Source organism: Chiloscyllium plagiosum, chromosome 24, assembly GCF_004010195.1.
Source record: "Chiloscyllium plagiosum isolate BGI_BamShark_2017 chromosome 24, ASM401019v2, whole genome shotgun sequence".
Taxonomy (NCBI): Eukaryota; Metazoa; Chordata; class Chondrichthyes; order Orectolobiformes; family Hemiscylliidae; genus Chiloscyllium; species Chiloscyllium plagiosum.
In genome coordinates, this window is record NC_057733.1 from 17,262,424 (window position 1) to 17,274,835 (window position 12,412).

General features: G+C 38.6%; 1 protein-coding gene across 1 annotated transcript in view; it reads left to right on the forward strand.

Annotated features, from left to right (window-relative positions):
* tbcd (tubulin folding cofactor D) overlaps window positions 1-12,412 on the forward strand; it is a 277,831-nt gene that overhangs the window by 49,679 nt on the left and 215,740 nt on the right. The window contains exon 7 of the mRNA XM_043714487.1: window positions 4,459-4,588. Within this exon, the coding sequence (XP_043570422.1) occupies window positions 4,459-4,588 (130 nt within the window). The remainder of the gene's footprint in view (window positions 1-4,458; window positions 4,589-12,412) is intronic.

The following is a 12,412-nucleotide window of genomic DNA, read 5'->3' on the forward strand; positions in this document are numbered from 1 at the left end:
GCGGGTCGTGAGTTCATGGAATGCCCTGCCAGTAGCAGTGGTGGACTCTCCCTCATGGGCATTTAAGCGGGCATTGGATAGGCATATGGAGGATAGTGGGCTAGTGTAGGTTAGGTGGGCTTGGATCGGCGCAACATCGAGGGCCGAAGGGCCTGTACTGCGCTGTATTCTTCTATGATAAGCTAAAATACTTCATACAATCGCTTAATTGTTAAATACGAGAACTTTGGAAAAGTGAGAAAAGCCTAAAGACATTTTGTGTAGAATATGATTCCAGATAACATAAATCAATACCATATCATAGTATAATTTAGGTATTTCCTTAGGATCCCAATGTTCTTGAATCATGCCAAAATGCCTGAAAAACGAAGCTACTGGTCTCTGGGGTGCTAATTTTCATGATTTCCTTATGTGTCTCTATTGCTCTTTCCAAATTGCTTCTGTTGATAAATTGATGGTAAAAAAGACATTTTAGTTTGGAGGAATGCATAGGTTTTCAGGAGGTACAAGCAGGGGTGGAGGTGGGTGAAAGCATAAAAAGCCAATGCAACAGGAAACTGGTTCCAACTTGCTAACTTCTAGGTTTAACTGGACTGTGTAAGGCTACTATTTTAATTCTTTGTTCATGCAATGGGACATAGCTGGCAAGGCCTGCATTTGTTGACCATTCTTTCAGGGTATACCCTCAGGAGAGGTGGATTGTCTATGAGCACCTGCTGTTTGCTTATAAGTCGAACATTTCATTGAACTTCCCAGTTGAAGAGTGCATCCATGGGTTTCTGTCTTGCTGAAACTTACGGTGAAGGGAGGGCATGAACATAGCAGCTTTTGAATGAACCCAAAGGAAAATTGCAATAAATTCTCAGAACCTACAATTATTTACTTCTCATGGAAATGTGTTAACTTGCGTATTTAAACTGAAAGGTCACTCTTTATTTTAGAAGTTTTCCCAAACCGATCAGGGTGGATCTGATACTTTGGTTGTCTTAGAAATTACCTCAGACCATGATCAATGAAGCCAGCACCAGGCCACTGTTTAGAGACGTGTACCTGCACAGCAGCAAGGGCAGGAGCTCACAGGGGGACCTACCCGTGACACATGATCTGCAGCCAGAGACTGTGTTTTCGTGATGTGATCCCATTTTCATGTTTATGCCTATCCTCGACCGGTAAGTGAAGAGATAACTTCCAATAATTTTCCTCCATTTCCCTAGATTGTACCACTTATGAAATCATCAATTTTTAAAAGTGTTGAAGTATTTCCAGACTTCCACCTTTAACTTCCACACTCTCGCCTTCAGAAGGCTGGAAAGCACAGCAGGATCAGGAGGTGGAGAAGTCGATGATTCACTTTGAGACCCTTCCTGAATGTTTTGGGTCGAGACCCTTCTCCACCTCCTGATGCTGCTGTGTTCTTCCAGCCTCCTGTTTCTCTACTTTGGATTCCACTGTCTGCAGTTTTTTGTCTCTTCCACTCAGACCTTGTGCAGCAGCCTGAGAGAAGGATGGTGTACACTGCCAAGTTGCGAGATGACAGTGAATGCTGTTAGAGTGAGAGAGGAGATATGCATTGTCAAGTTGGTGAAGATTGTGGTGGTTCAATGAGGGGATGGGAGTGTGCATAGTTAGCATTTGCATTTTTGGAGGTTAACCGCTTAATTTAAATAACGCGTCCATGAATTTAAGATAGTCGATAAGACTTGAGTCTAGCTAATGATTAGCAGGCATGACAATGCTGGAATTATGGCCATCCAATTTGTCACCAAAAGGAAGTAGACTCTGCATCCTTGCTGGAAGTAGCATTACAAGATGCAAGGTTCCAATATAAATGGAAAGAAGGCAGCTTAAATTGTCTGATCTGACTTAAAGATCTGGGCCAAAATATCCTGTCATTCATGAATGGAAAATTGATTATCAATCTAGAAATGAGGATAGCAGATCACCTGTCATTTGCACACGAGTCTATATGTTATGGGAATTAGGCTTTAGGTGTTAACAAATGAGTTGAGTCAAATTGTCCCATGTGTTATTCACTTCCAGGCCTGTAAAAGTGCAGAAATAAAACCACCGTTCACTCCTGCGGGCATTGACTTCTTATGGGTGTGCCGGTTTGAGTTGAATAGTGTGCACATTTCATCATTATTTTTCCACCTCATAAATGATAAAATTGCAAACAGTCCATATTGTGCACCTTTAGAACTAGTTCAACAAAAGTGTGTCTCGTCATTTCTTCATTGCTGTTGGAGACTTAATAGAAGAATGGGTTTTAACATTCTTGACCTTTTTGAAAATGATCTGTTCAAATTTTATCTTGTTGAGAAATATTTAACTCCATTTTTGTCTTTCTACTGGAAATAAAGTTGAACTTAGACAATATGCCCACATAACAAGCACAGTGGTGCAGGTTCTTTAAGTGGTGAAGTTATAGTGTCAGCTATAAAGGAAAATGACTAAGTAGGGGCTGGAAGTTCCCAAACTTATATATCAGTTACTTGTCAATTGATGGAACAGTGTGTAGAACATTGAGGGTTTGTGGCCCACTCCCGGGCTCGAACACCGAAACCAAGGTTGACACAGGTGCAGTACTTGCAATGTTCCGCTGATGGAGGTACTGTCTATCAGATAAAATGTTGCACTAAGTTGGATGTGTTAGATCCTGAGAACCATGGTTTTTTTGGTCAGTAATGTGAAGGATAGGGAAAAGACAGAAGATTGATGCGAGTGCGATGGGCAGAATGGCCTCTTTTTGCACCATAATAATTGTGTCTCTGTGACTATTTTTTCGAAGAGCAGGGGAGTTATCTTCAGTGTCCAGGTCAATATTTATCATGCAGACAAGAACACTACAACAAATAATATGGTGGTCATCACAAGCTGTGTAGGAAGCTGTATGTAAAGTGCATTTCTTACAGTACTGCAATTACTACACTTCAAAATGTATCATTAGCGCTTTGAGACATCTGGTGATCATGGAACACACTGTAGAAATGGAAAGTCGTTCAGAGCAAAGAAAGATTTTTGAATAATCCAGATTATGGCATATAGGACTGCTTGTATTGAACTGTCATGAACAATGGAAACATAAGTTCTTAGCAGGTTATAAAGAGAAACACCAGACAATGTAGCTTCAAGAGCTTCAACAAACAAGAAGATGAACGTCAAAGGGACTTAGCACAATTGACTTATTTGATTTGTGGAACCCTTAAATTCTCAAAATTATTTTGAGTTTTTGAACTGTATGAAGAAACCTGATTGAGAACATCTTGGATCCAGAGATTCATTGAGAAGGTTTTGAGACCACCCTTGCACGTTGTTTTGATGAAAGTAGACAAAGAGAGATTCTATATGGAACCATTCCTGAAAAGTATACTTTTTCAGGAAGAGAGAGTGAAGACGAAAGAGAAAAAGAGACTCCTGAAAACAGCTGGTGGCCTGCTGTGACGCAATTGTGCAATTTCAAGTGCATTGCCTGTAGAAACAAAAACCAGGAATCCGCCTCCCTGCCCCAACTCGCCCTCAAAATCTGCTGGTGGGAAAATCCTACCAGCATAAGAATACTCCCCCCATCAAACGACATCTGAACTCCTGAATCTGAATTGAAGTGTTAACCTCTTTTGCCTTACCAGCAAGGAACTCTTCAGTACTGATGATTACTTGTTTTAATCTTGGTATATGTAATTTCATGTTAATTACTTTAATTCTCCATCCCTAAGAAACCTTCGGTAATTACTTTTAATAAACTAACTATTAACCTGTTTAAAACAAAAGCTTGACTTGCTGGTTTGCTTTACCTTGAATTGTTACAAATTAAAAAGAGGGCTACGTGAACTCTTTTTCCTGACCCTGTGATGGACTTGATCGGCATTTGTGACACGAACACTGCTAGTCTTTTTTGTATCAGTTACCAAAGTTTAACTTGTAATGTTTTACCTTTAAATCAAGCTAGTTCCATAACAGTAGAATATTTTCCATGTAACTCATGTCAATTCTTATCAAACTTGCACTCCTGTGTCTCTTTGAGATGGCATGTTTTTACTGATTAGATTAGATTACATTACAGCATGGAAACAGGCCCTTCGGCCCAACAAGTCCACACTGACCCGCCGAAGCGCAACCCACCCATGCCCCTACACTTACCCCTTACCTAACATTATAGGCAATTTAGCATGGCCAATTCACCTGACCTGCACATCTTTGGACTGTGGGAGGAAACCGGAGCACCCGGAGGAAACCCACACAGACACGGGGAGAACGTGCAAACTCCACACAGTCAGTCGTCTGAGGCGGGAATTGAACCCGGGTCTCAGGCGCTGTGAGGCAACAGTGCTGTACAAAACTGAAAGTCATTACCTTGAGATTCCTTGTAGGTTGATTCTTTTTATATATCTAAAATTTTAAATAATAAAACGTACATTCTTTGTTTTAGAATTATTAATTGTGATTTTTGGTTTTGAACAGGTTTGTAACTCGCCCAGATGTCAAAGAGAAAAGATTGCCAGATTTCTTGGATTGGATGCTGACCTCATTATCTAAAGCCAGTCAGACAATGGAAGGCATGGTTGTGATAGATGGAATGCTTCAAGCTCTGGTAAATGCTTGATTATGTGGATCACATTTTAATTGGATAAGTTTAAATATTGCATATTCAATGTTTGCTTTCTGCATGAAATTTTTAAGGGACATTATGATATGAAGAAAATATGCACATTTTTTGCTTTCCATTTCATTTCTAAAATATTTTTTCTTCCTCCTTCATCATCTCTCCTTTTGGCATCCAAACATTCTCCAGTAGAATCGTTAGGTGACTTCCTGGACCCCTCCTTAGTTACTGTTCGTCAAGTGTGCAAAAGTGGCATCAAATGAGGAACATGGAGTTAGTATTAGGAAGATTCAGACTTGACCACATAATCCAGATTGATATTCCAGTTGCAGGCCAATGTAAAATGATACAGTTTGTCGTGAGGATTTCTCCAGTATTACCTCAGTCACCACCATCTAAAACTGATGAGCAAGTAGTGAATGAGTTTGAAATTCCATGTCACATGATATGAAATAACTTCACCAGCACAATAAATGAAATTCTGAACCTGATTTTGTCAATAAGCATAGCCCATTCAAGACTAGCTTAATGACTGTTCATATGTTATGTTATCCACTGATGGTATGCAATTCTGTTTAATAAATAAAGAACAGTGACATGCGTTCTATGAATTGCTTGATGCTCTTTAATTTTCAATACTTAACTGTCACCGTAGGGTATGAATGATTCATCCAAATTATGCATGGCACATATACCATAATTTGAGTCCAGAATATACAGAAACTATTTGCCCTTTGAGCACAACTTGAAATGGCAGTTGCACAAGTAATGCCTTAAGGAACCTGCTTCCAAACTGAATATACTAAGTTATTGTGCTACAGTTGACAACATGATATTGACTGTAAACATTGAAATATATTTGTTATGGTGCATTGCCAAGCTCTGAGCTGGACTGGAAAATAGTTTCATCTTGAGGGACCTGTTTGGTCATCTGTGATTACTGAAAAGGAGTGTTCATCTCTTCCTACACTCCTTTTTGGGCTTCATATCTCTCAGGACATAACCTTTTTTTTGCTGGACCAGTTGAACACCTGTAAAATCTACCTGATGCAGCTGGATTTTCTGTAACTCATCATAAACTGAAAATGTCTTTATTATTCCTTGTTTTCCTGTCTCTTAATATGTAGGTCAGAAGCTGATTTCTCATCTAACTTATAGCCTGAGAGAGAATTATCAGAGATTTCTACCTGTATCAAATTCCCAGGGTAACATCATACCTTGTACTTCTCCTGAATCTTTACATTTGTTATTCTGAAAATAATGTCATAATAAAGTAAAGATCACAAACGTTGAGGTATCCCTGTTGTATCGAGTTCAACAGCTTTAGTTATGCAAATATCTGGAATTTGAGTAACTAGGAGAAAGTAGGACTGCAGATGCTGGAAACGTCAGAATCGAAAAATGTGGTGCTGGACAAGTACAGCAGGTCAGACAGCATCCGAGGAGCAGGAGAGTTGGGCTTATGCTCGAAACATCGACTCTCCTGCTCCTCGGATGCTGCCTGACTTGCTGGAATTTGAGTGTCAGCAGACTCTAACCTTAATCTTAAAGCCATACAATCTTTCTGTGGCTTTAACACTTGTTAGTTGTGATACCTAGCCCCTTATCAAATTCTCCGTGCTTATACCTGCTCTGCCTCCACCTGTGATCTCCGTCATGGTGACACTCCTGTCAACACATTAGGTACCAAATTCCTCTGATACTTCGCTTCTCTTTGCACAGCAAACCGATTTTGCCCATCAACCTCCAAATTTAAGGTCCTTGTTAAATACAATCACCTACCTAAAGTTTCCCCCAATCTTTGTTGCTCAACAAATCCTCGTTGTAGGTGGTGTCTGGGACCTTCCATTGCCTTTCCTCTGAATTCATTTTATCTTCTTCCAAAGCAATTCCTCTGTACAATTATCTCATTCAAATTCCTAGCCAGTGCCTGAAAGTTTATTGCCTGTGGTTGCTGTACTACTGTTGTATTGAATACTGTTATCTTGTTTGGGCATTCTGTTTGACCATAATCCAGATTTCCTCCTGTTTCTCACTTTCATGCTGTGCTGCTTGCACTATTGATCTCACCCATTGGATCCATCTTGTGGGGGAAGGCTGTCCTATGCCAGTTTGATTACCTTTTAGATGATTTTTAACTCTTGAAATATTTATTCATGTTTTCAGCATAAGAGTATAAGATACACAAACGCAGAATTCTGCTATTCAACACATTGAGTCTGCTCTGCCATTCGATCATGACTAGGAACTTAGAAGCATAGGAATTAGGAGCAGGAATAGGCAATTTAGCCTGTTCAGCTCATTCTGCCACTTAACCTAATCTCTACTCCACTTTCATGTCTATTCCCTATAGTGCTTTATCCCACTTTTGATCTGTTGATTGATTCTGCCTCCATTGCACTCTGGGGAAATGAGTTTCACAGCCCTCTGAGAAATATTTTCTTCTCATCTCAAAATTGAACCTATCTCCTGTCACTGTAAATCTAGGCCCTCTTGTTTTAGACTGACCCACAAGGGGCAACACCAGTTCAGTGTCCACCATATCAATTTTGTATACTTCAATCACCACCACCACGGCTGCCCCCCCCCCCCTCCCCCTCCCCAACCCCGCCGCTGCTGCCAATATTCTTCTGAACTCCAGCAAGGTCGAACCTAAGCTATTCATCTGCTCCTCGTTAGATAGCACTTTGACCCCTGGAATCAATCTGGCGAACTCTTCTGAACTACTTCCTGTATCACCACCACCTTCATCAAATAAGGAGACCAAAGCTGGGCACAATACTCCAGGTATGCTCTCACCAGCACCTTATATAATTGTAACAACACTTTTTACTTTTATAATCCTGTCATTTTGCAATACTTGCCAAGGACATTATTGCCTTCTGCAATAAATGGCTGCCGTGTTTATCAACATCCTTCTCCTGCCTTCTCCCAGTGACCCTTGATCCCCTTATTAGTCAAGAACCTATCTACCTCTGTCTTAAATACACTCACTGACTTGACCTTCATATCCTTGTGTGGCAATGGATTCCATTGACACATCACCTGGCTGAAGAAATTACTTCTCATTTCAGTTCCAAAGGGTTTTCCCTTCACTCTGAGGCAGGCCCTCAGATACTAGTCTCTCCTACCAGTGGAAATATCTCCGTCACCACTCTATCCAGACCCCTCTCAATATTCTGTAAGTTTCATGAGATCCCCTCCCTCATCCTTCTAGGACTCCTAAATCCTTTGTGCTTTAGTTTTCCGAAGCCTTTCCCCATTAAGAAAATAATCCATGCCTCTATTCTTCCTATCAGAGTGCACACCTAAACTGTCTTCCATCTGTCACTTCTTTACCCACTCTTCCAGCTAGTCCAAGTCCTTATGCAGCCTCCCTGCCTCCTCAACAATACCAGTCCCTCCATCTACCTTTTGCCATCTTACAAACAATGCCCTTGGAGGTGAGTCTTCAATTTTTGGAACCTGTTGGACAGCCTTGGAGAGTTGATAAGACTGCATTTGTCGCTCAACTACAGCCTCAAATACCTTTCATAAGAGGGTCAGAACTTGTTATAAAGGATTCATATTATGTCCACAAGTGCTTACCTGTGTTCTAATCATTTGAAAAACAAGCGCCGAAACTAGTGAACAACAGGGCCATTGCACATTATGTTAAGTTCTTTTGCTTACTTTTTTGATCATGTACTTTGCTGCTTAAGTCTTTCCACTAAGTCTTTAAATAGCTTATGTTGGGAGGGGAGGCATATTGTTTTACAAAACAATTTTATTATTTACCTTCTGCAACATGTGCACAATCAACCTGAGCTTTGGCTATTTAAGTCCCTTTTTTTTTGCTCAATGGCTGCAGTGGATGTTGGAATGTGCACTGTGTAGGGTTCAGCTTCTACAAACTCGATTGCCCACATCAAATCTGACATTAAGTCTGGTCCCAGTTGTTCTTGACTGGCATTAACACTTTAGTCCTCACATACTGAATTTGAAATAGTTTGATTTTCTCTGGCATCCAGTGATCCTAATGTTCTTCCCTCAGATATTTTTCCTTTAGCTCAACCATTTGTGAGAGAGTCAGCAGCCTGCTTTGGATGTATATTCTGCAAGTAGCTTGCCAAACTCACCTCCCATGACTTTTAACTGCTTTCTCAGAACTAATTTTTTCAGTAAGGCTTTTAGCCTAATGTTGTAGATTTCACTCTTCTTGGCTTGATGTGAATTCCTTTACCTACTTCACTTTCTGGATCAGCTTGAGTTGTTTAATTTTGCACTGCGGCCTCTTGTTTTGACTCTCCTAGGTAATTGTTTGGAGAAGAGAGGATACTATTGGTTATGCAACTTCATACCTGGATAAATAAGATGTTTGGACCAGATATTCTTTGTGTTCTTTGTATGTTTCTACATAATCATTATATAATAATTTACATGATATTAATGATTTGGAGGAAAGAAATGAATGTACTGCAGCCAAATTTGCAGATGAGACAAAAATAGTTTGAGCGGCAAGTTGAGAAAGAGAAACAAACAGTTTACGGAGAGATACTGTGAGTGAGTAAAAAAGTCAGCAAATGGAGTACAAAGTAGCAAAATGTGAAGTTTTCATTTTGTAAAAGAGAACCAAATTACAAAGTGTGATATAAATAAAGAAAAAAGTGTGGAAAATTGCAACGCAAAGGGACTTGGAGGTACTTGTTCCTGAAACACAGAAAGCTAGCACACAGGAGCAGCAGTTAATAAAGAAGGTTAATGGAATGCTTTCCTTTATTTCAAGTGGGTTGGAGAGTAGTAGTTGGTAAGTGTGCAACTGTACAAGGTACTGGTGAGACCACATCTGCAGTTGTTTGAGCAATTTTTGTCTCCTTGTTTAAAGAAAGTCATGCTATCATTGGAGGTAGTTAAGAGAAGGATCATTTGGAGAGTAAAAGATGAAGAGTGTTCAGAATCAAGGGTATAATATGTTGAGGTGGAAGGAGGAAGCCTCATTATCTCCCTTTCTTACTTTATTGAAGAACTCAATTAGTTTGTGAAATATGACTGGTCATATGTTGATTTCTATTTATTAACCCATAATTTTACAAATGTCAAGTCATCTATTTGTAGAATTTTATCTCCGTGATCCCACCATCCATGTTAGGCAAGGGGCCTTCAAATGCTGGATTTTTCTCTCCTCGTTCTTAACTGAAGATGTAGCAGTTTTAATACTCTACTCTGTCACACTTGAAAAGGAAACAGACATTTGTGACCAGGACCTTTACATGTGCTATCCTTATTTACCTCAGTAACCTACAATGCATTGTTTCTGGGCAGGGTGACTGAATAGCCAAACTGAGCATAATGCATATTATAATATAGATTTAACAGTCTTGAATCACTGACATAACTTCTGTTGCAATGAAGGTTTTCGTAGCTGAAGCACAAGATTCACCTTTGTGCTTGTTTTAATGTAGAATTGTGATTTATGTACTCTTACCAAATTAAAATTATAACATGAAGGAAAGTATCTTAAACATTGAATTATGTAATTAAGGCACATACAATACTGTAATTATTTCAGAAGAAGATAATTAGCATACTACAGATAACCATGGACTCCTAAAACAGGAGGAGGTTATTCAACCCATCATGTCTGTGATGGCCTTTGAAAAAATTGTTCTATCCCATTACTCTTTTCCAAAAGATCAACAAAATTTTCCCTTTCAACTATTTATCCAGTCACCTTTTGAAAGTTACCGTGGTACTGCTTCCAGCCTACTTTCAGTTGGTGCATTCCAGATCATAGCTTGTTATGTAAAAATAAGCTTAATGTGTTCTGATTTTTCTCATTCCAGTACCAGTGACTTTCTCAAGTCACAATGGGTACTTTCAGAATAATGTCTTGTACCAGCTACTTTGCTAACCTAAAGGCAAAACATTGTTAACCTGAAATCATATACAAGAGATTCCCTAACAAAACTTGCTTCTATGTGTTATTCTGAATCAACTGTTCTTAATACCTTAATAACTGATTCTCAGTTCAGACAATCACCATTTTAAAATGAACCATTTAACTGGAAATAGGAATTGTTAGCTGAGGCAAGAACAATAGTAAGCAATTACCATTCCGTTTTGTCCAAATGCTATTTTTCTTGAATTAGGGATTATCTAATTATCTGCTTATTCCTACCAGTCCTTGGAACTTGTAGATCTTTAATTGGGTCACTCCATTCCTTGTGTATTGCTCGTGGTGAATTGGGAGGCTGAATAGTCTAGTTTAAATATGATCAGGTGTTATATTGATGTAGTTTGAAGCATCACATTTCATTGTGATATTTTGGTACAGCTTCAAATAAGAGAAATTAATCTGTGTCGAATAACATTACGATATTAGCTCAGGTAATTCTAAAAGGAAATTAATTTTTTATTGTCAGAATAATGTATCACTGAAATCCTGATAGCAAAACATTGTGTTATTTTATTGCAAACATTGGCTATGCATTTTTGTTAATTATTTCAAGAGAACAATGCATTTTAGTTGTAAAATACTTTACGTAAGTTATTGATATAAGAGGAACAGTGGTATTTGTGGACTACATTCTTTTACAAAACAGGTGCATAGCCTTGGGTTTTATTTCCTTAATCCATACCTTTAATTATGTTTGTAGGTGCAGTTTACAAATACTGATTGTTGAACTATTTACCTGGGTGGGGTTAATGTTTCAATTTTTTTCAACTTTGGCTCACAAGTTTCATGGCTGACATTTTTGATTGTATTTGTTAGGGTTACATGTAACCGTGGCACTGGGTGTTGGCAAGCACTTAAAAGTGACGTGAAGGAAAATTGAATGACTATTCTGTTTTTCTCCTAAAGCCCAATCTGATGCTTCCCTGATATTTAAGCTTGTTTATTTTGTGACCGGTTAAGCAAGGCATAGCTTCCCAATTTTGAATGTGTTTTATGATGGGAAGCAGAGTTTGTCTTAGCATGCCGACATTAGACAGGAAATTTGGCCTGGTTGTTTCTTCTGATCATTATAAAATAACTGCTGCTGGAAGTATGTTGTCCCTTGGTGAAACAAGGTCAGATCTGAATATAATGTCCCCTGTGGTTAAATAGTCTGACTACATCTGAGATGGTTTATATTAAGTGATCTAGTGCCCTTAAATTTATATGTCAGCAAAATTTGGTGTCTTGTAGAAGAAGGAAATTGCTGTGAAAAATAAGTGAGAAAAAATTGTGAAACCTTTACCCTCAATTCTTTATTTTGCATGGTGTGCTGCTTCTGGAACCTTCATGTGACATTAAACATGACAAACAAAGTAATCGGTAATAAAGTAGGCAACATCTATGTTGGTTTTTTAAAGTAGGTAAGTAGCAATCATGATATCACAATTGTAATGTAATCAAAACAGATGAGCTACTTAAAATAGGTTTTCCCAACCAGTAATATGCTTTAATAAGTAAAAAAATGGACATATTATAAAGAGAATATTGAAATGATATTAAGAAAAACTCAAAAGATGTACAAATAAATTCCCTAGGTCTTCTAATATCTTGCTGTTTTGTATTGGTGCTAAAGACAGTTTGGAAATTTATGAATAGAAACACAAGACGCTTTTGGAAATGTTTTGGGTTTAAGTTTGCAGACCATGTTTCTGAAATCTCACTGGTCCCTTTTTTTTGTATACCAGAGTAATTCAAAGTGAAGGGGGTTTTTGGAGATACAGGTCATTCTAATGTAAACACAGATTTCCTGTAACACGATTGATAAATTGGGGACACTGTTTCTAGGTACAAAGTTTTAAAATGTATGTTGGCTGTAACAGAATTACATTGCCAGC